This window comes from Rhinopithecus roxellana, chromosome 20 (assembly GCF_007565055.1).
Source record: "Rhinopithecus roxellana isolate Shanxi Qingling chromosome 20, ASM756505v1, whole genome shotgun sequence".
In the NCBI taxonomy this organism is placed as follows: domain Eukaryota; kingdom Metazoa; phylum Chordata; class Mammalia; order Primates; family Cercopithecidae; genus Rhinopithecus; species Rhinopithecus roxellana.
In genome coordinates, this window is record NC_044568.1 from 19,739,073 (window position 1) to 19,764,008 (window position 24,936).

At 62.1% G+C, this 24,936-nt stretch overlaps 1 protein-coding gene across 1 annotated transcript in view; it reads right to left on the bottom strand.

The window, feature by feature from the left end:
- Positions 1–24,936, bottom strand: part of ZFPM1 (zinc finger protein, FOG family member 1) — a 78,253-nt gene that overhangs the window by 11,605 nt on the left and 41,712 nt on the right. The window contains exon 4 of the mRNA XM_030925492.1: positions 8,099–8,232. Within this exon, the coding sequence (XP_030781352.1) occupies positions 8,099–8,232 (134 nt within the window). The remainder of the gene's footprint in view (positions 1–8,098; positions 8,233–24,936) is intronic.

Here is a 24,936-nt window from a genome sequence, read left to right on the forward strand (position 1 = left end):
GCAGAGCTGGGCAGCGGGGTCCCAGCCAGGCTCAGCCTCCCTGCTGTGACCATGGACAGGGCACGGCCAGACCCGTATGCAGGGACCCCTCTGGGCCACCCCTGCCTCTCGGCCCATCTGCAGGGCACTCAGGAATCTAACAAGATACAGCCTTTGGGCTGGGATGCTGAGTGACTACTCAGGCAAGGTTGGGGCAGGCTGGCCGGCAGAGCAGGTGACTTCCACACGGCCCAGCCACAGAACAGGTGAGCAGAGCTAAGCTGGCCAGTGGGCTGGCCCTGGCCGGGGTGGGTGCAACCCTGCAGTCCCAGTGTGAAGCCATTCCCAGCAGCCATCCCAATTCCTGGCTCACCTTCTCTGCAGACGGGGCTCTGCCCTCTCCCCACATGGCTGTTAGGGGGATGGAGGGGAGGCCGAGCCCCTGCTCACTCTGGACCCACCCCAAGCCCACCACTAGCCTTTGGGGCAGCCTCAGGGGGGTCAGTCCCATCTCCCTTGACTCAGTTTACTCCCAGTATGTTGGGAGGCCGTGATCTGTGTGAAGCCTTTTGCCTGCCTAGCAGGTTGCCAGCCTAGTAGGTTGCCAACACAGGATGCGTATTAGCTCCAGCCCTGGCTGTTGCTTTGGGTTGACCTGGCAGGACAAAGTGGGCAGGGGGTGCCTCCAGGCCCCAGGGGATGCTGTCCACGGGGCACATCTGGGGCAGCACATGCTGGGTGTCCACTGGGGTGAGCGGCTCCCCTGAAGAAGCTGCTTTGCGCAGGCTGGCATCGGGTGGGTGCCCCCCTTTTAAAGGACACCCCAGTGATTCCCAGGGCCGCAGGGCAGGGCTCAGGAGCTGCATGCAAGCTGTGGGGCTTGGCCAGCTTGGACAGGGCCTTCTGCTGGGGCAGCCCGGGGGCAAACCCCAGGGGCAATAGGCAGGCACGCTCCTGGCACAAAGGTGGGTGACCAGCGGCTACTGTGTCCCGGCTGCGCCCAGGTCAGGCAGTCAGTGCTCGGAGAGGCTGCTGGGGCCTGGCCCTCCCCACTCTGGCCTTCCCGAGCCTCTAATGAATATTAATGAGTAGAGGAGGGTGAAAAAAATTAATCTGCTTGATCCTCTGATGGGTGCTGCGGTAACGATATGAAATCTAATTATTCGTCCCAATATTTCTAAACCCTCAAACTGAGACTGACAGCCTCCCGGTCGGTTTAATGCTTATCACTCCCAGGAGCAGCGTGTTCGCAGCATGATAAAAACACGCGCCGCAACTTTGCTGACGCTGCACAACCCCCCGATTTTTCTGTGGTAGTCCTGAGTGGAGGGAAGGCGCCATGTTCCCGCCCGGCCCCGCCGAGTGTACCCTGTGTTTGTGGGGCATGATGGGGCACCTGCCCTGGGTGTGCAGGTGGGGAGGGGCACGGAGAAGGAGGGCAAGGCTCACATCTGACACTCGCCCCCGACCCAGGAGGGAACAGGTGGGAGAACTAGGGGTGCAAGACAAGAAGCTCGGGCCGCCCTGCCACAGTCCCCCCTGCCAAACACTCTCAGAGGGACCTGCCACTCCCACTTCTGTGACCACGGGCTGGGAAGGGGTGAGGGCATCCCTGCCAGTCTGCTGTGTCTTCTGGGGATGCAGGGACCACCCCCAACACCTCCCAGGGGGAGAGGGGAGCACAGCCTCACCCGGGGCCACCAGGGTCCCCAGCCTGGAGGTGGCGTAGACACAGCCAGCCCTGAGCCAGTGTCTTGCCCAGTGCCGAGTGACAGGACCCCTGAAGCCAGCCTGGGGCCACCTGCCCACCCTGGGAGCCACTGCTGGGGCCGGGGCCAGGAGACGCTGGGGCAGGAAGCCCATTGCAGCTCCTGCTTCCCTTGCGGAGGGGCTGGCTGGGCACAGGTCTGTCTGTTGATTTTTTTCTGTCTCTTCTTTTTTCACCACCTCTGATCAGGCCTGCAACAGAAGCCCTTTCTCTGGTGCTGCAGGCCCTTCCTGACCCTGCTCTGCCTGTGGGCAGTGGGGAGCAAGTGGGGAAGGGGCCAATTTTTTTCTTTTTTTTGAGACAAAATCTCGCTCTTGTCCCCCAGGCTGGAGTGCAATGGCGGGATCTTGGCTCACTGCAACCTCCACCTCCTGGGTTCAAGCGATTCTCCTGCCTCAGTCTCCCAAATAGCTGGGATTACAGGCACCCACCACCACACCCAGCTAATTTTTGTAGTTTAAGTAGACATGGGGTTTCATCATGTTGGCCAGGCTGGTCTCGAACTCCTGACCTCAGGTGATCCGCCCGCCTTGGCCTCCCAAAGTGCTGGGATTACAGGTGTGAGCCAGTGCACCTGGCCTTGGAGGGGGCCTATTTTTAACTTCCCAACCAGACCCTTCTGCCAAGACTCTCAGAGATGTGGGCGATGGCTCCCAGGGTGCCACAGGCTCGGCACCCATCCTGGTCAGGCAGGTGTATCCAGGGTCTGCGGAGGACCCTAGAGTCCACCCTGCTTGCCGCCCCTCGGGGTTGCCTTGTCCCTCCTCTGGGCCCTGGCCGGCCCCACCAGCGGCGGCCACTTTAAATTCCCCGGGTGGACCTGAGAATACTCCTTGTTTCCTCCAACAAAGAGGTCAGTGTCTCGATTCTGCGGTGGCACCGATAGCCATCGGAAACCCTATCTGCGCCGCATCCGCTGTGACAACTTTATCTGAGGCCGTTCCCAAACCTCGCTGTGCAGCTTGCAGGGCTGCTGAGGTGGCCTGGCCCAGGGAGCCAAACAGCTGGTCCTGCAGAAGCCCCCTAGAAGGCCCTGCAGATGTCCTGCTCGGCCATCTGCAGGTCACTGCAGGGTAGCAGGCCAGCAGCGGGTTCACGGGAGAGTGGGGGCTGAGGCTGAGGCTGCTGAGCCCATCCTGAGAAGACCTCCACCTCCCCATCACCTTACCAGAGACACCAGCTGGTCCCTCAGTGCCTCTGTCTCCCTCGACCATGCAAGAAGTACATTTCCCAGGTGAGGGCCTGAGGCCTGCATGACTAAAGCCAGGTCTGTGAGACCCCTGCCACCTCGCTGCTGCCACTTCATCCACTCAGTCACTCAGTCACTCACTCACTCACTCACTCCCTCCCTCCCTCCCTCCCTTATCCGACAGGCAGGGCTTGTGCATCAGCTGTTGCCAGGTGTGGGGAACACAGTGAACAGAACTGTGTCTCCCGTGGATGCTGGAGTGTGGAGCTGGCCAGAAACAGCAGGTAGGTGTCTGGAGGGGGCGGTGACAGAGACACAGAACAGGCTGAGACAGGAAGTGGGGGTGGCTGTGCCAGGATGTTGGCTGAGGCCTGGAGGGTGAGGAAGGGAGGGTGTGGATATGAGGGGGCCAAGGAACAGCATGGGGAGGGAACAGAGAGGAGGGAACAGCACAGGGGAGGGTACAGCATGGGGTTGGGGAACAGCATGGGGGGAATAGCACCCAGGGGGAAAAGGGGAACAGCACGGTGGGGGGAACAGCATGGGGGAGGGGGAACAGCACGGGGGAGGGGGATCAGCATGTGGGAGGGAACAGCACAGGGTGGGAGAACAGCACGGGGTGGGGGAGCAGCACGGGGGAGGGGAACATCACGGGGGCAGGGAACAGCATGGGGGAGGAAACACAGTGTTTGTGCTCAGGAGACCTTAGCAGGAGGTCCCTGACCCATGATGGCCTGAGGCTTTCTCACCTGGCGATGGGGAGCCCTGGAAACACCACAGGGTCTGAGCAGTCCTCTGAAACCATGCAGGGAGCCCCAGAGCCTGGCGTCAGGGGTCATCGTCATGGCAGAACCTGATCTCATAGCAGGGGAAGGCTGGGCTTGGGGAGCTGAGTCAGGCTACTCTCCCTTTAGTTTTCACAGCACAGAGGAGGGAACAGCATGGGGGTGGGGGAACAGCATGGAGCAGGGGGTAACAGCGGCGGGGGGGACAATGGGGTTGGCCTCAGGCCATATATCCGTCTATCCATCCATCCATCCACCCACCCATCCATCCGTCTATCCATCCATCCATCCATCCACCCACCCACCTGTCCATCATCCACCCACCCACCTAATCATCCATCCATCCACCCATCCACCCACCCACCCATCCATCCATCCACCCACCCACCTACCTATCCATCATCCACTCACACACCTAATCATCCATACATCCACCCCCACCCACCCTCCCATCCATCGATCCATCCATCGATCCATCCATCGATCCATCCATCCATCCATCCATCCACCTATCCATCATCCACTCACCCACCTAATCATCCATCCATCCACCCACCCACCCACCCATCCATCCATCCACTCCCCCACCCTCCCATCCACCCTCCCATCCATCCACCCATCCATCCATCCACCTACCCATCATCCACCCATCCACCCACCCATCCATCTAACCATGCATCCACCCATCCACCCATCCAGCCATCATCTATCCATCCACCCAGCCGTCAGTCCATCTACCTACACTTCTGTCCATCTACCCATGTACCCACCCATCCACCCACCCATCCATCTAACCATGCATCCACCCATCCACCCATCCAGCTATCATCCATCCATCCATCCATCCATCCATCCATCCATCCATCCATCCTCTCAGCCACCCACCCATTCATTAATCCATCCATCTATCCACCCACCCACTCATCCATCCACCCATACATCTATCCAGTCATCCACCTGGTTATCCTCCCATCCATCCACTTATCCACCATCCATCTACCCACCCATCCATCCACCTATCCACCCATTCACCCACTCATCTATCCATCCACCTATCCATCTATCCATCCATTAATCTATCCACTCATCCATCTACCCACTCCACCTTCACCTACTCTCCCACTCATCCATCCACCCACCTATCCATTCATCCATCCATCCATCCATCCATCCATCCACTCACTCATCCATCTATCCACGCATCCACCCATCCACCCATCATCCACCCATTATCCCCCCACCCATCCATCCATCCATCCACCCACCCACCTACCCACTCATCCATCTGTCCATCCACCCACTCATCCACCCACCCCTCCAGCCACACATCCATCCATCCATCCATCTACCCATCCATCCGTCCACCTACCCCTCCACCATGAGTGTTTCTGTATCTGACTATAAATTCTGAAGCTGGCTGGGCCCCTCGGGTCCCTTCCTGCAGCCCCGGGTGTGGCAGAGGTGGGAGCAGTTGCTACATCAGGGAAGCGACCTGCCCCAGGTCACACAGCAAGTCAGTGCCAGAGTCCACACTCCTGACTCGGCCGGGGACTCGGGCACTCAGTTTCCTCACTGGGTGCTCACCCCCCACTGTCCAGAGGTGGAGGACTGAGGGGGAAGCCACCCTGGCCCCATTCACCCCTGCCTGTGAGCGAGCCCCAGGCCTGTGGAGGCTGCGGGGAGGGTCACAGCATCGCATCTGCACCCCTCCCCCTTCTCCTTCTACAAAGAGAGAAGAAAAGCCGGCAGCAGCTGGGGTGATCCGGGCAAGAGGCGACGTCCTCCTCAGGGAGGGGTCAGGGAGAGAACTGGGACCTATCAGCCAAGAGCCACAGGGGCCCACTGAAACGCAAAAATATTTAGACAATAAATGAAGTATCGGAAAGGCGTGCATATCTTGAAGAAATCAATCATCTTGTACGGTGTGTCTGGACACTCGGCGCCAAGGCGGAGATAGTGCCTCGCTGGGGAGATAAGGGTTAATCAAGGATTTAATTCTGCAGGAGATAAAGCAGAGGAGGAAAGAGTGGAGCGGGGGCTCCTTCCTCCCCGGGCTCCCTGCAGAGCCTCAGCAGCTCCTCTGGCCTTCGCTCCCCTTGTGCCCCCAGACATTATCTCCCCACTTGGGAGGGTTTCTAACCCTGCGCCTGTCTCCCCAGGATGGCCTGTGCCCCAGGCCAGAGCAGGACTAAATGCGGAGGCAGGCAGGCAGGGAGGGGTGACTGCAGCCAGGGCAAAGGGCAGCCCGTGGGGATGACTCCCAGGCCGGTGCCAGCCCCTCAGCTCCGTCATTAAGGAGTCTGCGAGGGTCTCCGGGGATGGGCAGACGTGGGTTCTAGTTCTCCCTCTGCTGTTTGATCCTGGGTACTTGGGCAATTCACTTAATGTCTTGGAGCCTCAGTTTTCTCATCTGTCAAATGGAGTGGCAGGACCCACCTCGTAGGATACAGGGAGGAGGAAGTGAGGATGGGCCTGTGGTGTGTCTGGAACTCACAGAGCCCTCTAATCTCAGCCCCTACGGACTTACCCCTGGTCTCTACCTATGGGTTTTCTTGACACTTTGAGAGTTCAGAGATGAGAGCCACGGAGCTCCCAGCCCATCCATTCATTCCTCCTGGCAACCATAAATGCCTGCCAACATCCCCACATCCCAGCACTCCGGAAGGATCAACTGCCACTTGCACACATACAGTGATGGGGAGCTCACGCCCCACAGAGCCAGCTCTAAACACCATGGCTTCCTTCCTGTGGTGCAGCTGAAATGTGGCTTCTTCCACGGAGAAAACTGACCACCACTGAACTTCCACTCCTATTCTTCCACCTCCCTGCTCCAGGCCATGGGGCCAGGGAGCCACCCCTCCTGCAGGGCTGCTGGCCGCAGCGCCCACTGAGCCATGCCCCATGTCAAACACCACTTCTGAACATCTCACGTGACCTGCCCAGCTGCCCTCGCAGGCAGGGGTACCATGGGCCTCCCTGCTTCACAGACAAGCTTGCAGCCCTGCCTATGCACCTTCTCAGGGTCTGCAGGCTCAGACGTAAAAGGAAGCTTTAGGCGCCCCTGTGTCTCACCCAAGGTCCCAAAGGCTGAGGCAGTGGAGGCTCACAGCGGGCAGGGGCCTGCCTGCAAGGAAATGGCATAAAGGCAGGAGACTCCAGGGCCTAGCGAAGGGGGACGCCCTCTGTCCTGGGCCAGCTTCCCAAGGAATCCCTGAGCGGCCTGGGACACGCATCTGCCCGCTCAGTGGCAAAAGGCTGTGTGAACGACCCAGGAGGCCCCAGACCCTATGCCGCCCATGACGTGGCCCCATGCGTACTCACAGGTTTCTGTATATCAGTGCCCTTTCTTAGCTGAGACGTGTTTTAAAAGAAACTGTTATACCCTCTTCGGAGGAAACCGTACTGACTTGTCATAAGTCGGAGGTGGCCCCAGAAGTGCATCCAAGACAAACCACACAGGCATTCGTGTCTAGCAGCAAGGGGCTGCCTTGGAAGGCTCTGCCAGGCAGGGGCTATCACCAAGGAGGTGAGCACTCGTGCCAAGGCCATGGAGACCACGGGCCTGACGGCCACGCCTATTGTCAGAAGGGTCTGCGGGGACAGACGCAGAACTACCCTCTTGCCCTCTGCTGCAGCGTCCTAACCGCCCCAGTACCCCCAAGGCCTGGGCCACTGCCCTCTGCTGCAGCGTCCTAACCGCCCCAGTACCCCCAAGGCCTGGGCCACTGCCCTCTGCTGCAGCGTCCTAACCGCCCCAGTGCCCCCAAGGCCTGGGCCACTGCCCTCTGCTGCAGCGTCCTAACCGCCCCAGTGCCCCCAAGGCCTGGGCCACTGCCCTCTGCTGCAGCGTCCTAACCGCCCCAGTGCCCCCAAGGCCTGGGCCACTGCCCTCTGCTGCAGCGTCCTAACCGCCCCAGTGCCCCCAAGGCCTGGGCCACTGCCCTCTGCTGCAGCGTCCTAACCGCCCCAGTACCCCCAAGGCCTGGGCCACTGTCCTCTGCTGCAGCGTCCTAACCGCCCCAGTGCCCCCAAGGCCTGGGCCACTGCTTTGCTCCTTCCTCCCCTTGAATGCTCTTCTCCCCTGCCCCAGTGCCCAGTCATCTGTCAAGGTCCTGCTTAAAGAACCCCTCCTCCAGGAAGTCCTCCCTGAGGCACCAAAGGCCCAATATCACCTCCTACAGGAAGCCCTCCGTGGGCCCCCAGGCAGTGAATCCCTCCCCACCCTCCAGGTCCCAGTGTCTCAGGCCCAAATCTTCCCACAGGCTCCACACAAAGTGGCCAGAGCTCCTGGCCTGGCGTCTAAGCTGGGCCTGTCCCCTGGGTCAGTGTTGCCCTGTATCGGGTGGGCGGGCAGGGGTGGGGGTGGGGGCTGCTTACCGGCTCCACCTGCCCGGGGGACGAGGCTCCGGTCTGGACACTCCCATGGAACGGGCCCCAGGACAGGCCCATGGCGAGGCTGAGTCGGGCCCGTACACGCCTCTGCCCATCCTGCACCACCGGCTCCAGCTCGTCTGCAGAGAGACATCGCAGGCATGAGGTGTGCCTGGTCTGGGCCTGTCCAGCCCACCTCCCGCCAGGGTCGGCCCAAGGGGCAGTGGAGCGTGGCAGTCCTGGGGGCCTGGGCTGAGTGGCAGGGGCTGGCAGGTGCTGGATCCCAGGGGCCTGGGCAGCCCTGCAGCATGATCTCTATGGCACTGTGGGGTATAGCGACGCAGCCGGGAGGATGCTTGCGGCTGGTTGTGAGCCCTGCGATGGTCGTTCTCCAGGGCAAGGGCTGCAGGTTAGACAGGGCCCACAGAGCCCAGCCGCACGGTGCAAAGCTGGCGTGAGTTTGTGTCATGGCTGACAAGTGGCCCCCAAAAGATACACCATCCTGCAGTCTATGAACATGCTCATATTTAGAAAAAGGGTCTTTGCAAATGTAATTAGATTAAGGCTCTTGAGATCAATGGGATTATCAGGTGGGTCCTAAAACCAATGACAAGTATCTTTCTAAGAGACACAGAAAAGGAGACAGAAAAGACCATGAGAAGATGGAGGTGGAGATGGGAGGCAGCCATGAGGGTCGCCTGAAGCCCCCAGAAGCTGAGAGTGCCAGGAGGGAGCCTCTGGAAGGAGGCTGGCCCTGCCGACACTTGGACTTGGGACTCGGAGCCTCCAGACTGGGAGAGGGCACACGTCCGCCGTCTGAACTTAGCACGCAGCCCAGGACACACACACACCTGGCCCTCACCCGCCTCCTGGAGTCTCAGCCTCCTGGGTGGACAACAGGGACGTGGCTCCTTCCGGGCCATACACCCTCTGCCCAGCAAGGCCGGGTCATCTTTACCTCTCCCGTGGCCAGGGCTGCCTGGGCCCACGGAGGCCTCACGTGGCCTAGCCTGGTCCCCTGGCCACAGTGCTGTGGCGGCCCCACTTCCTGGAGCCCCGATTGGGCAGGCTGTGGCCTTAATGGGCCTGATGATCAGATAGCTGCTTGCCTAATGGCAGAGATAACATGTAAATACGCCGGGAGGCCCTGCTAAAACGTTTTAACTGGGTCTTTGTCTTCCCCAGGGCAGATAAGATGGCAGCGAACCAGGAATGAGAGGCCGAGGAGGCCTGTGTCCCTTCATCAGCCCCCAGGAGGGGACGAATGGACTGGGGGCAGCAGGAGCGGCTCTGCTGTCTCAGCTTCATGGCTGCCAGCCCACCCAGAATGCCTGGGTCCCGGCCCAGGGCTCTGACCACCGGGCCTCCCTCCTCCCCTGCCCCTGCCCCTGCAGGGTTTGACACCAAGAGGGTGACCAGTGTGAGCTGGGTCCCAGCATCCCATTCACACGGGCCAGCCAGCACCACATGGCCCTATGGGGTCGTCCCCTTGTACAGACGAGGACATCAAGGCCCCTAGAGGCTATGGGGCTAGCAGCAGGGCACTGGGGTCCAAAGCCCTAGGCCTGGCTCCAGGGGCACCCTGTATGTGACAGCGGTGGGGGCCTGGTCCCTCATGTCCCGGCTGCACCTGCGTCTCTGGCCTCCACCTGGTCAGGCCTCAGGGGTGGACATGGGAGAGAAGAGACTCCCCAAAGGGGAGCTCCCAGTGTGTGTTCATCCGTCCCTCTGTCCAGTCTCTGGTGGGTCCTGAGTGCCACCATCAAGTGAGCCTATGTGTCACCCCTCAGTCAGGGCTGGGGCCACAGGGAAGCATGTGGAGTCCCATCCGGACCGTCAGAAACACCCAGAGCTTTGTGGGTGGGCAGGGTGGGGGGCAGAGGACCCTTGTCTGAGAAGCCCCTGAGGACATGTCTGGACCCATGAGTGCTATGACTTCCTTTCAGAGAGGGAAGGGGTTGCATGCCTTCCCCTCAGGTTCCAGAACATTCCTGACCACAGTCTCTGGGCCTGCTGGGCACGGAGCCCCCAGTGGGAGCCCCTGCTGTTCCTGAGACACTGCTGTGCACCTGGAGCTGGTGCCCACCTTTCCAGGGGTAGGAGGAGCTTGGGCCTGCAGTGTCCACACCTGCCACATGTCACACCTCAAGGGTGTCGAGGTCCCTGTCCTGGTGGCCCTCGGCTCTTGCTTGCCCCCTGCCCTCATGGGGAAGGGGGAGGGCAGCACTGGTGCCCACCCTACCCGGTCCACGCTGCACGCACAGGCAAACGGTCCTGCTCCCTAATCGGAGCTCCAGGGCCAGCCGGCCGAGCCTCCCAGATAAGAGCGTGGCTAGCATTTCCCGTGGCGGCCGCCCCTTCGGGGTATCACGCACCGCCAGAGAGGGCTGGCTCCGATAAAGGTGGCCGTTCCACTCGCCCAGGGGCAGAACCCACCACTCAGGGATGGCCGGGGGCTGGGCGAGGGGCCTCCAGGGAGTCCAGGGATCGGAGGGGTGTGGGGCTGGGGACCAGGGCGATGGTCACCACGACAGCCCATCTCCCTGGACCAGGGTTCAGGTTGTGTCTCCAAGGGGCTGTGCATGGGAAAGGTGCCTCTTGGGGGTGGATGCAGGGCCACAAAGGTGCCTGGATTGGTAAGGGGAGCATGGCTGATTTTAGCCCCAGCTCACCCCAGTTGCCCTTGTGCAGCATACAACCTGTGCAACTGAACATGGAGGCCGTGGTGGTTCTCAACACTCATCTGCTCACGTAACCTATTTCCAGCCCCCTGTTCCTGCAGAGACCCTTTCCCAACCAGAAACAAAATCACATTGGAAAGTGGGGGTGGGTGAGGCTCCTACTCCTGGCAGATGGGGTGCCTCCTGAGGTCTTGACTCAAGGCTGAGAATGGATGGAAATGTCCGTGAGTGAAGGTGAGAGGCCTGAGACTGGGGGCCAGGGGATGCTGAGCTGGGTGGGAATGGGCGGGAAGACAAAGGCAGATGTTTTTTTAAATGGTCTGTAAAATGGCTGGGGGATCCAGACAGTGGCACCCATGGAGATGGCCAGCACCCAACCCCACCACCAGGAAGCCCAGGGCCCAGTGAGGCTGAGGAGTGCCCAAGTCACACTGGGAGCTCTGGCTGGAGGTAGGACCAGAACCCATGGTGAGCTCTGTGCTTGTCCCACCACAAAACCCTGTGGGGAACCCGGGGCAGCAACAGGCAAGCCACAGTCTTGGCCTTGGGGCTCCCAGAAAACACAGGCAGTGGTCAGACACCCCCATGGCACCAACAGCTCTGAGGGCGGAGGCCAGTCAGGGTGGGCTTCCAGGGGGAGGTGTCCCTCCCTGCCAGCCTCCTGTGACCGGTCTCTCTGCTTCCTCTTCCCCAGCTCCAGAGCAACTGGGTTGAGCCCAGCAGAGATGCCAGCTCCAGCCAGGTCGTCTCTGCAGATGAAGAATGGGGACGCCAGCTGCGGCTCCCAAATCCCCATGGACCCAACATGAGTGCCTGCCCCATGGACCGAGCCTCAGCCGGGCCCAGCAGGACTTGCGGGGAATCTTCCCAGCTGCTCTGAAGTTACTCCTCCCAACATTCGTGGGGGAGACAGATCCAAGAGGTTCTGTCTCTGGCCCAAGGGTAGGCAGCGGGTGGGTGGGTTAGAACCAGAGCCCCAGGGCTCTTCTGAGCTGAGGTGGGAGGGAGCGGCTGGTGGCCCCATGGCTGACACTTCCAGCTCTGGCCTCAGTTTCCCCATCTCTAGACGGGTCTCCTGAGGAGGGGGAGGGCCCGAAGCCACATAGGTAAGCCCCGCAGGGGGCGTGGGGCCACCACTATAGGCACAGCACTGGGACAAGGATTAATTTATTCAGGCAAACAGAACTGCACACGCCATCTCCAGAACAAACACGCCGTGCTGGGATTCAATTTCACCCCCAAGCATCTGCGAGGAACCAAATGAGAAGTTCCAGCCATTGCATATTTATATGATTGAAACATCCACATGGGTCTTAAAACCCTCCGGTGATACTCCGCGGGGATGGAAGCAGTGGGGGGCCGAGGACCAGGCAGAGCTCAGCGCTGCCGGCTGGGCCAACCCCACAGAGTGGGGAGCCTGGCTGAGGGGAGCCCAGTGGATCTGGCCAGGGTCTAGGGCCTTTTGGGGGTGCCTGGGGAGGGAGAGCTGGGGTGCGGAATCCACAGGCCTGGGGCTAATCCTGCTTCTGCCCAGCTTGCCAGTGGTTGTGTGTGCTCTGAGTCTCAGTTTACCCATACGGAGAAGGGGGTGCCCCCATGACGTTCCCCTGGGCTCGTGCCATGAGGGTAGGGGTGTGTCTGCCGGTGTAGCCAGCACTGTTCTCTCTCCCAGCTGCCCCGATGGGCTGAGAAGCTGCACCAGGTGGGCACCCGAAGGCCTGGGGCCCAGCCCAGGGCTGCCCCTGGGATTTGGCCTCCACCCCTGGGCTCTGGCTCTGCCCCAAAGGCCCTAGAGGGCCCTGTGGCCTCCCTCAACAACGTGGCCAACATGCCCAGCACAGGCACCGCGGCCCCCTCCTGACACACGTGTGGCAGCAAGCCTGTGGAGGAGCATCTGCTCCCATCCCGCAGGCCCAGAGACTCCAGCAACCAGCTGGGGGTCACACAGCAGGGAGGGCAGTTGCTCCCGAGACCAGACCCCAAAGCTGCTCTCTGGCAGAGGATCCAGGGCTCCACCCAGGATCATCTGCCTCCTGAACCGACTCGGCTCAGCCACCCGCCTCCCCAGGCCTGTTTCTCCACCTGAACCACGGCCCCGGCAGGCTGGCTCACAGCTCTGACTTGAGGAGGCAGGTGAAGGCGTCACCCTGTGGGTCTGAGGACGTCTGGGAACCGGGGCCCCTCCTGCACACAGCTGGCCTTCCCGCCTTCCAGGGGCCAGCTTCTGTTTGTGCCTAATGGCTGGTAGCCTCTGGAGCGCAAAGTCCAGCCACCCCCGATGGTGGGCTCTGTGGTTGGTGCCCACCGTGGGGTCACCCCAGCACCCACTTATCTAATCAACCCCATCGCTCCGCCCGGCCCTGCCCTGTGGCTCCCGCAGGCCAGCTGGGCCCGGCTTTGTTGGGAGCGGCCCTGTGTCAGGGATCATGCTGTTTGTTTTTGATAAAAGTCACAAAAAAGGAAAGAAAAAGGAGCAGGGGGAGGGAAGGACGACCCCAGGCTGGCGGAGTTCCGGAAATCTCTGTGGGTCAGCAGGTGAGGCTGGTGCACAGACCATGTGGGTCCTGAGAACACATCCCGCACAGACACAGAAACCAAGGCCAAAGAGGCGAGCGGCTCCCCAAGGTCACACTGGAGGCAGACCGGGGGGTGGCCAGGGGTCGACCGCGCAGGGTGGGGCAAGCCGGCCCCTCTGTCCGCCACAACGCGCCGTGTTCGGATCCGCTTGCTGGTCACGTGTTTGGCTCCCAGGCAGGCCAACCCTGCAGAGCCCATTTAACAGGGACGAGGGGACCTGCCCACGGTCACCATCTCCAAAGTCAGACCCTCCTGGATGGAAAAGCCCGTGATCCGGGTGGCAGCTGAGGCCCCAGGACAAGAGACAGGTGACAGAAGGGGAGTGAAGGCTAAGCAGCTCCTCCCCCGCCCTGTGACCTCCACGCAGGGTCTGTGTCCCCTCTGCAGCCTCAGTGGCAGGCCCTGGCCCTGTGTGCTGCAGCTGCCTACAGGAGGCAGAGCCCTGGTTCCCAGGATTCACCAACCACGGCCCATGGCAGGCACCAAAGGCCACGTCTGGGAGAGGTTCTGAGTGAGCATTGGGATGGGCCTGTGCCAAGGAGAGACCAGGGAAGCCCACGTGGAGCCGAAGGCCTGGCCTTCTCTGTGGCCACAGAAGCCTCTTGGGCAGTGGAAAGTGTGGTCCTGTGTGGATATCATGGCCTCCCTCACATGTGATCCTCCCAAGATCTGGCTGGGAACAAACGCGGGCCTGGTGAGAAATGGATGGGGGACAAGGCTGGGAGTCCAACAACTTCTTTCCTTTCCTTTTTCTTTTTTTTTTTTTTGAGACAGAGTCTTGCTCTGTCACCCAGCCTGGAGTGCAGTGGTGCGATCTTGGCTCACTGCAGCCTCCACCTCCCAGGTTCAAGCGATTCTCTCATCTCAGCGTCCTGAGTAGCTGGGAGTACAGGTGCTTGCCACCACACCCGGCTAATTTTTGTATTTTTAGTAAAGAAGGGGTTTTGCCATGTTGGCTAGGTTTGTCTTGAACTCCTGACCTCAAATGATCTGCCCACCTCAGCCTCCCAAAGTACTGGGCTTACAGGTGTGAGCCACCGTGGCCGGCCCACCAGCAACTTCTTGACACATCCTCGACCCACTGGGCCCCTTACTGTGGCCCCCTTTTTAGGTTTCTGCTTACAGATGGGGCAACCAAGGCCCAGAGGAGGGAGTGGCTGCTGGAGGCCCCCGAGGATGGGCTGGGCAAGGGTGTCCTCCCAGGCGGGCTGTGGGGCTGGCCCATCTGCAGAGGGGCCTCACAAGGGTCCCTTGTGAGCGTCCGAACGCCTGGGTGCATGGGCAAGGTCAAGGTGCACTGTGGGCAGCTGGCTGTCTGCAGGGGGCCTTTCCCACAGCCATGTGGGCCCCACAGGGCTGCCACTTCTCCCCAAGGCCCACATCTGCCAGAGCTAGATGGCATCTCCCATGGGGGCTGGTGTTCCCAGGCCTGTAGAACCCACAAGACCCAACCCACCCTTTGGACAGTGGGTGGGCATCGTCCTCTGAGCCGTACCCCATTCAGCCATCCTGCCAGGGCATGGAGAACGCTGACACACCCAGGTCTGGGACCAGGAGACCAGATCTATGCGGTACCAGTCAGTCAGTGTGTTCCCTGGATCAAGCCACACCTGAATGCCAAGTCAAGAAACACAAAGGGGCCCAGGCTTGACTCCAGCCCTGGCTGGGTCACTGATGGCCATGGCACCTCTGGGCAGGCCTCAGCTCCCCATCTCTGAGCTCTGGAGGCTGGGACATGGTGCTGAGGGGACGAGGCCAAGAGCTCGGGGGATGATGGGGGCTGTTTCTCCTGTTCTTGTCTGTGAAAAGCAAGGCCCGAGAAGCTGGGGGCCACGTGGGAGGTTACACAGCCAGCAAGTGGCATGAGAGAGTCGAGCCCAGGTTCTTCTGATCGCAAATCCATGACTGTAGCCCAGGCCATACCCCCACCTGCAGTGAGTCCCACCCACTGGGCAGCGGGCTCTCCATGAAGTCCATTCCCCGTTCACAGACAGGAGCCACGGAGCAGGGTGGGCAGAAGGCCACCTGGAAAGGTCAGCAGGACCACAGCCCTCACTCGTGGCGGTGGCCCTGGCTGTGGCACTCGGGACAGCCGAGATGGAAGGAACAACGTGACATGGGCTAGCGAGAAGGGAGACGGAGCCGCCGGATGAGACACAGAGACGGAGCCGCAGGCGGATGAGACGTGGGTGATGGGATCAATGGATGCACCAAAGCTTGGAGGCAAAGCCACTCAGGGCTCTGCAGATTAGCCCAGCTCTTGGGGGCCTGATGAGGGTTCCCGCCCTGCCTCTCCCTGGGTCCCCCCAGCACCCCTCAGAGGGTCCAGGTCCCTGCAGCAGGGCTGAGTCTGGGAGAGGCAACAGAGGAGCCTGGGAGCTGCATGCCCAGGATGGGTAGAAAAATGGATCAGCTTTGCTGCTGCAAAACCAGATGTCACAGACGTCTGGGCCCTCCGGCCACGCTGGGGATATGGCTCTGCTCCTCAGAGCTGTGCCCCGTGCACACCCAGTGATGGCTACCGCCCTGTGGACACACACTCAGTGCACAGCCTGCCCTGCGCACCCACTCTGGGGCAGCCTCTTGGCCAGCCCCCATTCAGTCGTTTCTGGATTATTCTGTGTTATTGTGTGCCCAGCAGTGGGGCCAAGCCCCAGCACAAGACCCAGGTCCATTTCACTGAGGGGAAACAGAGGAGGGGCCTGCTCAAGGCCTCCCAGCACCCCACCCTGGGAGACCCCAGGCCCACTACCTCCTGCCCTGGTGCCCCCCACCCCTCCCCTAGTCTCCCCACCCCCTGCTGTGGCCTCCCTGCCTCCTGCCCTGGTCTCCTCTGCTTTCTGCCTGGCATGGCCCTTGTTGACCTCCTGGCCATGGTGCCTGGCCTCTGCTGGGCCACAAACCTCAGAGCACCCTGGAGGCCAGTGGAGAGCCCAGGGTGGGGTTGGCCCAGAGCCCCAGGCCTCCTGGACAACGGTTTTCTTCTCACCCCAGGCCAGAGGTTAACAAAGGGCTTTGAACGCCAGAACCTGCCTTCCTGAGATGTTTCCCTCAGACCCTGCACTCATGGTGGAGGGCTTCGGGGGGCTGGGGCTGTGGGGGGTGCCTTCCTTTGGGGTGAGGCACGTGGCCGGAAAGCCCTGTGGAGGCCCTGCCAGCAGCTGCACCTGCTGAGGCTCTCTCTCTGCTAGAGGTGGGCCTCACACCCTGTGTACCCACCCTCCGAGCGCCCGCCCACCCAGCATGGTGGTCTCCTTGCCAAGTTGTGCTTACATCGCAGGAGGCCTGGGTGGGATCAGCAGACAGGTGGCATGGGCATCGTTCCTGGGAGCTGACAGCAGGGGGTGCTGGCTCCGGGGAATGGTAGGTGCCAGGCACAGTGCTGCCTCAGGGCCAGCCCACATGGCACGGTGCCAGGACCCCAGGAAGCCATCCGTGTGGAGGGTGATGCCAGCCCCTCCCACCTCCTCCCTGTCTCCCAGGTCCCCAGAGTATTCACCACCTCCTGGGAGCACCAAGGGGCAGAGGTCTTGATTTCATTAACTTTGTCTTCCTGCTAGACTGTCAGCCCCTCAGGGACGGCTTTTGACGGCTGTGTCCCGAAGGCACTGGAACACTGGGGACCTGAGTGCCTGTGTTTGGAGGAGGACGGCACCACTTCCTAGGAGAAGACGCAGCCAGCGCACCCTGGGGAGGGACTGGCCTCCTCGCCAAGGCCCTGCCCGGCTCTGGGCTACAAACAGGCAGTAAGGAGCAGCAGGCACAAGGGCCACGGCTTGGCTTGGCCCAGCCTGGGCCTGGCGTCCACTGTGGAGCAGCTGCGTCAGCCACCGGGCGAGGGAGTGGCAGGAAGGGCCGGCCCCAGGTGCTGCAGCCCCCGGCTCTGCCCTGCCCACCCGCCAGCTGGTGCCTGTGAACTTCTCTTCCTATCGCCTGGAACATCGCTGCGATTATTGATTTTTTGACACAGAACAACAGCCCATCTTTATCGGGCTGAACCCTGGCCCCAGCTAATGGCAGAGCTGGGACCGCCTGGGAATAGCAAGGAAGGCAGGGTGAGGCCGAACTCCCCTGCAGGTACCTGGGGGCCCTCGTACCTGCAAGCCCAGTGGCCTGTCCTGGGGAGGGGTGTCTCTAAGGGGAGGGGCAAGGACCTGACCCTACGGGGGCAGTGGGGCAGTGCTCAGGCCCAGAACTGCCCTTTCAGAGGCCTCGAGGGCAGCTCGGAGCCAGGTCTTGCCTGTCTGAACTCCTTCCATGGTGCTCTCCTGGGGGCTGTGGTCTCACCCACCACCACCTTGGCCCCCTCTAGGGCAGCTGGACTGGCAGGCAGAGCCCCATGGTGCACAGGGGGGCCCGTGTCCCTCCATGTGCCCCCGAGGGGTCTGTGCACGGGGCCCAGCGAGGGGCTCTTTCTCCCCGCACCCTGGGCGGCGTCTCTGCCACTCTGCAGCGCCTCCCCAGGGCTGAGGAGTCCGAGAGCCACAGCCTCATGTTACCTCCAAGCAGGGAGACTGGCGGCCTCTCCGGGCTTCTGGAAGGCTAAACACCCTGGGTCCTGGGCCTTGGTCTTCCTGCCTGGGAAGTGGGGTGAGGGAGCCGATTTACCCCCAGGCCCTAGTAGTCTGGTCTTCGGGGACCCTGAGGCCTGAGAACTGGGGTGGGGGTCCCTGGCTCTCCCCAGCCCTGCCCCATCCTATCAGTGGCTGGAAACAGGACGTTAGATAAGCTGTTCACACAGGACGTGTTTTCTTTACCTTGTCTGTGTTCTATCGGCCCGGGCGCCCAGCCTCTGCCCGTTTTTCCAGGGTCTAGATGGCCCTGAAGGCCCTTCCTTCCCACCAGGCCCCTGCTCAGCCTGTGCATTTGCCCTCTGGGGGCTCCGTCTGTGCTCCATAGATGGGAGAGGGCGAGTGAGGGCCCGGGGTGCTGCCCCAGCCTTGGGTGAGACCATCCTACCCAGCCTGGCAGGCACCCACCCCCACCGGGGGCAGCTGTGGACACCTAGGCAGGTGCTGATGAGACGCTGGTGCCCACCGAGAGCGTCAGGACACTGCCCCCCCCGAGAATGGAAAAGTCCCTTCCAGAAAAGGCTGCTGCCCTGAGCCCTCACTGATCCTTCGGTCTTGTCACCTCCACAGAGGAGGTGCTAACCAGGGGAAGACAGGCCTCGGGAGCCCAGGGTCTGTCTGGCACCCCGAGGCTCTAACCGGGATATGGAGCCTGTGCCCCGGGGTGAGCCCAGCCCCATGTGAGTCCCAGAGGCAGAAGAGTGCTTCTGTGAACTGTGAATGTGTCTCCTCTTCTAAAAGCTATGTGGGGTTTCATGGGCAGCCACAGAGAGTGCTGCCATGGCCCCGATCACCCCAACACAGATGAGAAGACCGAGGTCAGAGAGGACCTGGCCCCACAGAGTGGACCTGGCCCCGCAGAGAGGACCTGGCCCCACAGAGAGGACCTGGCCCCACAGAGCGGACCTGGCCCCGCAGAGAGGCAGCTGGCTGTCAGTCAGATGGAGGCCAGGCAGGGGCTGGGGAGGGTGGGGAAGACCAGGAAGCAGGAGGAGCTCTGGAGGCAGAACAGGCCAGCTCCTCCTCAGACACAGACCCCTCCACTCAAGAACCGGGGGCCCCCCAGACACAGCTCCCTCCCCTGTGCCTCTGCTCAGGAACCACGGGAGTCTCCACTGGCCCCTGAATCAAGCACTGTGTTACAATGGGGGTTCCTGTCCCAGGGGCGCGTGCTCATCCACCCACCCTGCCCCACTGAGCAGCACCAGCCCCCACCTGCAGAGGAAGCGGCACACAGCCTTCCAGTCCCGTGGGGTTGGGGGAACAACAGCTAAAGGTGGGTGGGGGTGGTGACCACTCTGAGGGCAGCCCCAGATCTGCCATCCGGCCACTGTGTGTGCAGAGCAACCCACAAATGGGCCCCCACGTGGCCTCCACTGCCCTTAGAACCATCTTCCTTCTCTGGAGGAAACGTGGCAGGACAGCAAACATTTAAAAAACAAATGGCTTACTGTTTTCGATATGCTGCCCTGAGCCTGTCCATGCCGGGATGATTTTTCTGGGATAAATTCCCAGGAACCAACTGCTGAGTCAAGGGAGGCAGCAGCTGGTGGTGCTGGGGCAGCCAGGACCAGGTGGCTCCGACCTGCGAGGTGGGGACCCTCGGCTGGGACGGGGTCGCCAAGGCCACTGCCTCCAGCAGCACTGGCTGGGGAGGGACAATGGGGCTCTGGGAGGCTGGGGACAAGCCCAAGACCCCCAGTGACTCCAGGGTGGATCCAAACGGAAACCTGGGGCCAAAGCCCCTGTCCATGGCCCCAGGCCGCCCACAGGGCACAGGGACCACGTTGGGGGACATGGAGGGGCATGCACAGAAGCATCATGCCTATGGGGCAGAGGCAGGTCCTGAGTGCCTGGTGCCCGGGCCCTGGGCAGGGTGGGAGAGGGCGGGGGGCTGGGGTGGGAGGCACCCTCACGAGACACAATAAACCCCGAGATAGCATCTTGCCGCATCTCAGGGCCTGCGCGGCCCTTTCGGGCAGGATATGACCAGCCCTCGAGCCGATGGCGGCCTCTTTGTCCCATCTCCGGGGACCGATCTTATCGGCTGCGTCCACGGCCGCTGTAATGGAAAAGCGCGGTGAGGAAATAAAAAGTTACACGCAGAGACGGAGGAGAGATAAATAAATAAATAAATAAATTAATAAATAAATAAATAAATAAATAAATAGGGGACGGGTGCAGCCGCCTGAGGGGTGGAGGAGCTGCTAGGAGGGTTAAACCACGGGTGGGGCGCTTGCAGGGCTGGGGTCAGGAGGTCAGGGCTCACCGGCCTAGTCCCCACCTCGGACGAGCCATGTGAACTCACTGCGTCTCAGTTTGCTCATCGGCCCAGGAGCCCTCCCAGTCTGGGGTTGACCCCATGGCAAACAGCAGTGGCAGGAGGGCCCCGCACCCACACCCACCACCTCCATCATCCACACCCGCTACCTCCATCATCCACGCCCGCCATCTCCATCATCCATGCCCGCCATCTCCATCATCACCAGCACCGGCAGGAGAGCCCCGCACCCACGCCCGCCACCTCCATCATCACCAGCACCGGCAGGAGGGCCTCACACCCACACCCGCCATCTCCATCGTCCACGCCCGCCATCTCCATCATCACCAGCACCGGCAGGAGAGCCCCGCACCCACGCCCGCCACCTCCATCATCACCAGCACCGGCAGGAGGGCCTCACACCCACACCCGCCATCTCCATCATCCACACCCGCTACCTCCATCATCCACGCCCGCCACCTCCATCATCACCAGCACCGGCAGGAGGGCCCCGCATCCACGCCTGCTATCTCCATCACCAGCAGTGGTGTCTCAGTTTCCCTCCTGGGCAGGAGGAGGTGGAGAAGTCAGGCCAGTGTGGGGAGGGGCCGGCCTTAGAGACCCTGACATGTCCCTAGCTGAGGCTGTACCCCACAGGGAGGGCCTGCTGTACCTGTTGGTCAGGTGAGGACACCAAGGTGTGGTCTAGGGACCCAGCACTGTGCCCAGGACCCAGCTTAGCCCAGGGTGGCCAAGATCTGAGCTGACCAGTGCAGACATGCTGGGAAAGAGAAACTGTGGGCCCTGCCCTGCCCCAGCAGCTCCAGGCAGCCTGAATTGTCCTGTCTCCGTCTCACAGATGAGGACCCTGAGCCCAGAACAGGGTGCAACAGGCCCCAGGTCTGTGGTGAGAGAGGTGACACCTGGAAGCTGGGTCTGCCGTTGTGCCAGTGGGAGGGCTGGTGCCAGTAACAGCAACAGTCCTAGCGGGGTGACAGCACGACCCAGAGTGACAGTGACAGCACCAGCAAAGTGACAGCAGCCAGGCCAGCAGCAGCTCTTCCTAACAGCACTGTTCCTGTGCTAGTGACGGTCACGGTGCCCACACTGGTGGCAACACGGGGCATAGTGGTGGGAACGAGGGCAGCTGGGGCAGCAGCTGCCAGCGACATGCTTGTGGCCTGCCCAGCGCCTGCCCACTGTCCCAAGGGTCCTCCCAAGAGCGCCTTGTGGCCATCTTCCTGAGGAGGCCACCAGCTCAGGCGGGGAGCTGACTGTGTCCCCGGCCATGCGGCAGGCCCAGGAGGGGCAGGGAGGGACGCTTCTGGGCAGCAGCCGGGCCTCCAGGGGCTCGCCCAGGTGATACTGGTGGGCCTGCCCCTGAGATGTCTGGGAGGGGCTGGTAGGGCAACGGCGGGGGCCCGGGCGGGGGCTGGTGGTGGGGGATGGCCGGGGCAGGAAGCTGGGTGGGAGGGCGGAGGAGGAAGCCAGCTTGATTAGCGCCTGCGGCCGAGATAGGCTGCCCTGGCCACAGATAGCCGCTCCCGGAAGGTGGTGAGGCCAGTGGGCAGCACGGCAGGCAGCCAGGCCCGGCCCCCACCCCCCAACCATGGGGACGGCTGGAGACCCATGGCTCCAGCTGTGCTCCTCATGGGGCATCCACTGTCCCTCACCCTCTGCTGCCATGGGGCCGAGGAGGGGCCTGGGGAGCCCACAGGACCCTGGGGGCTGGGCCTGGAGAGCCTGGACGGGTGGGCCTGGGCCCTTCCCTGGGAGGCAGGCCTGTGGACTCTGTGCCCACTCGGACCCTCCCTAGCATGGGGGTGGGGTGGCTACCTGACCTCTCCTGGCTCAGTTTCCCATCTGTGAAGGGGACACAGTGCCCACTTCAGCCAAGCACTTTCCTGGATCTCCCTCCGTCTGCCCCTGAACTGTCCTCCACCCAGCCAGCGGGATTCAGGGGCCACCCAGGTGGGGTCCCCCACACTGTGCACAGACCTGCCCCGTGCCCAGCCTGTTAGGCACCAGACTCCGCCCTGTCCACGTGCCCGGTCCTGCCTGCCCCTTGGCCCCTTCGCTGCTCCCAAAGTCAGCTGGGCCGGCCCCACCCCAGGCCTCTGCACCCGGCTTCCTCTGCACCAGCCCGCATCTCCAGCGTCACCCCCACGACTGCTCTCTCCTCCTCGGCGGCTGCTCTGGAGGCCGCATCAGGGTCTGTTTTGCTCACGCTGCATCGCCCTGTCTATGGCAGGGCTGGCACACAGTTGGTGCTCAATAAATGGAAGTACAAGAGAGTGAGTGAATGCGGGCTCTGCCTGCAGTTTCAGGACCTCGAGGCCCAGGTGACTTTCCTGGGGTGAAGGCTGAAGTCAGGGCCAGGTTCAGGAGGCAGCTTCTGTATGGCCAGGGCTGGGGTGGGTGCGGGAGGTCAGCCAGGCCTCAGGGTGCTGGCAATCTGGCCATGGGGAAGCCACAGGGCCCATGGGGGAGCTGGGGATGAAGGAAGGGGAGCCAGTCTCAGGGGCTGCAGATGGCTCTAGCCCCAACCTCAACCCTGACCAGGGGCTCTGCCCACAGGGCCTTGCGTAGAGAGGCAGGCCTGGGGTCTGGTGGTGCAGGCAGGACCCGGGTGCGGCCCCCACCCTGGCCTGGGGCCAGTGCTTGGGAGAGGGGAGGGAAGGGTGTCATGGGAAAGCTCAGGGCCAGGGGCAGCCAAGGTGTCCACGCCAACCACCCAGGGTCACGCCGGCCAGAGCCTGCGACCTCTGAACTTGTTTCCAAGATAACTACCCTCTGCCACTGCAGGTCTGACTCTGAGCTCACTGCTGCCTCATCCCTGCGCTCACTCCAGATCGGCGGGGTGCCCCCGGCTCAGGGACTGCGCCCTCAGCCTGGGACACCGTTTCCAGATGCCCGTCACTCATTTGGGACTCAAATGTCGGCTCAGCGAGGCCAGCTCTGCCTGCCCCTCGGAAACATGGCGTTCCTACCACGTCATGATTTGGGGTGTCTCCCTCACCAGAGAGCAGATCCTGGAGGGCCTGGGCTGTGCTGGCCTGAGCATGTCCCTTATACACACGCTGGTTGAATGAACACACCACTTCCTTCTCTTGACTGCTTCCAGGCGGGACACCCATGTTCTTTCTGGTTCCAGGGCCCATGTCCCTCCACCACACACGTCCAGGGTAGGCCCATCCCTGTCTATTCCCAGCACCTGATACACGCCCGGCCCCAACGTGCTCAGCAAACCTCCAGGGAAGTGGTGTGGCTGCGAGACACACAGCCCCTCCTCGGGTTCTGGCTCCAGCTCCCCATGGCCCCCTCTGCCCCGCTGTGAAGTGGGGCAGGGTCTGGGGCTCCCTCTGGCGACCCCTCAGGTGGGCCCCTGTTCCCTAGGACAGCCAGAGGTGGTGGCTCCTGACCCAGCACTGGGTCTGGTCTATGGAGCTGACCCCAGGCTGACCCCTGCCATCCGCCAGGGTCCCTTCCCCCCCGTTAATCTAAGACTAATAGTGCTATCGGGGGCAGCGCCGGGCTGCTGATAAGGCAGAATAGCTGGAATGATTTCCCACCCACGCACGCCGGGTGGGGAGGGAGCGCCGCCGCCTATCGGCCCATCTCCCCGCTGTCCATCAGGCTGGGCCCCCGCCTCAGCCTCCTCCCGATAGCAGGCCTTGAGGTTTGCGTAGACGCTCGGCCAGCGAGATTAGTCAGATGGAGCTCAGCCCAGATAACCAGCCCGACGCCCTCACACACTTGGGTGAGGATTCCCAGCCTCAGGCAGGCCCTGTCAGGACCCTTGGGTGGGGGGCCCTTTGTGGGCCTCAGGCAGGAAATAGCGGACAGAGCCCTCCTCCGGACTCACAGCAGCCGCCTGCTCCCAGCGCCGGGATGCTGTACCAGATTGCTCACGGCACAGCATCTGGACGAACGCCCCCCAAAAACCCTTCAGGATACCCATTTTACAGCCAAGAAAACCGAGACGGCTCCTTGCAGTCCCTGGCACTGAGCCCCTGCCCTGACCCCTCTGAACCCCATCCACACCTGGGCCCTAATGCTCCAGCCACGACTGACCACTTGAACCTCAGGCCCTGAGCTAGCTGCCTGTGTACACCCAACCCCATTCTACTGTGTCCGTCATGGCTCAGCGTGGGGCTGGGGCCGGGGCTGTCCACCTGCTGCCCCTCCCATCTCTCACACTCAGCCTGACACTTGAGTGTCCCTTCTGCTGGCCAGCAGTGCCCTGGAGACATGGCCAGCCTTCCCATCTCTGCCACCAGGGCGGCCCAGGACAGAGTGGGGATGGAAAAGTCATGACTTGTATGATCAGCTGGAATTCACCTTGTCCATAGTGGTCCCGGGAAAGAGCTCCAGGCCCTGAGGCACTTACAGGTGGAGCGAGCCAGGAGCAGGTGTTTGCGGATCCTGGGCAAGGGCAGGCCTGCCAGCCCCCCGCCCACAGGCAGCGCTGCTCAAGTCCCAGCCCCATGTCCACTCAGGGTTGGACCACCGTGGCCAAGCCGCCTCACCTCGCTGAGCCTCCGTTTCCCTAACTGTAGAGCAGGGACCCAACTCAGACCTCCCCTGCAGGACTGGCTGCTGGACACAAGAGGCCCTATGTGCCAGGAGTCGAGAGCTCCCCTCACAGGAAATGCCCAGTGAGAGGTGATCTCCTCAAGTCCCTTGTACATGACCCATGCTGATGTGCTCTTATGCCCAGCAGTGTGTGGGTGAGGGTCCCTGTCCCCACCCCAA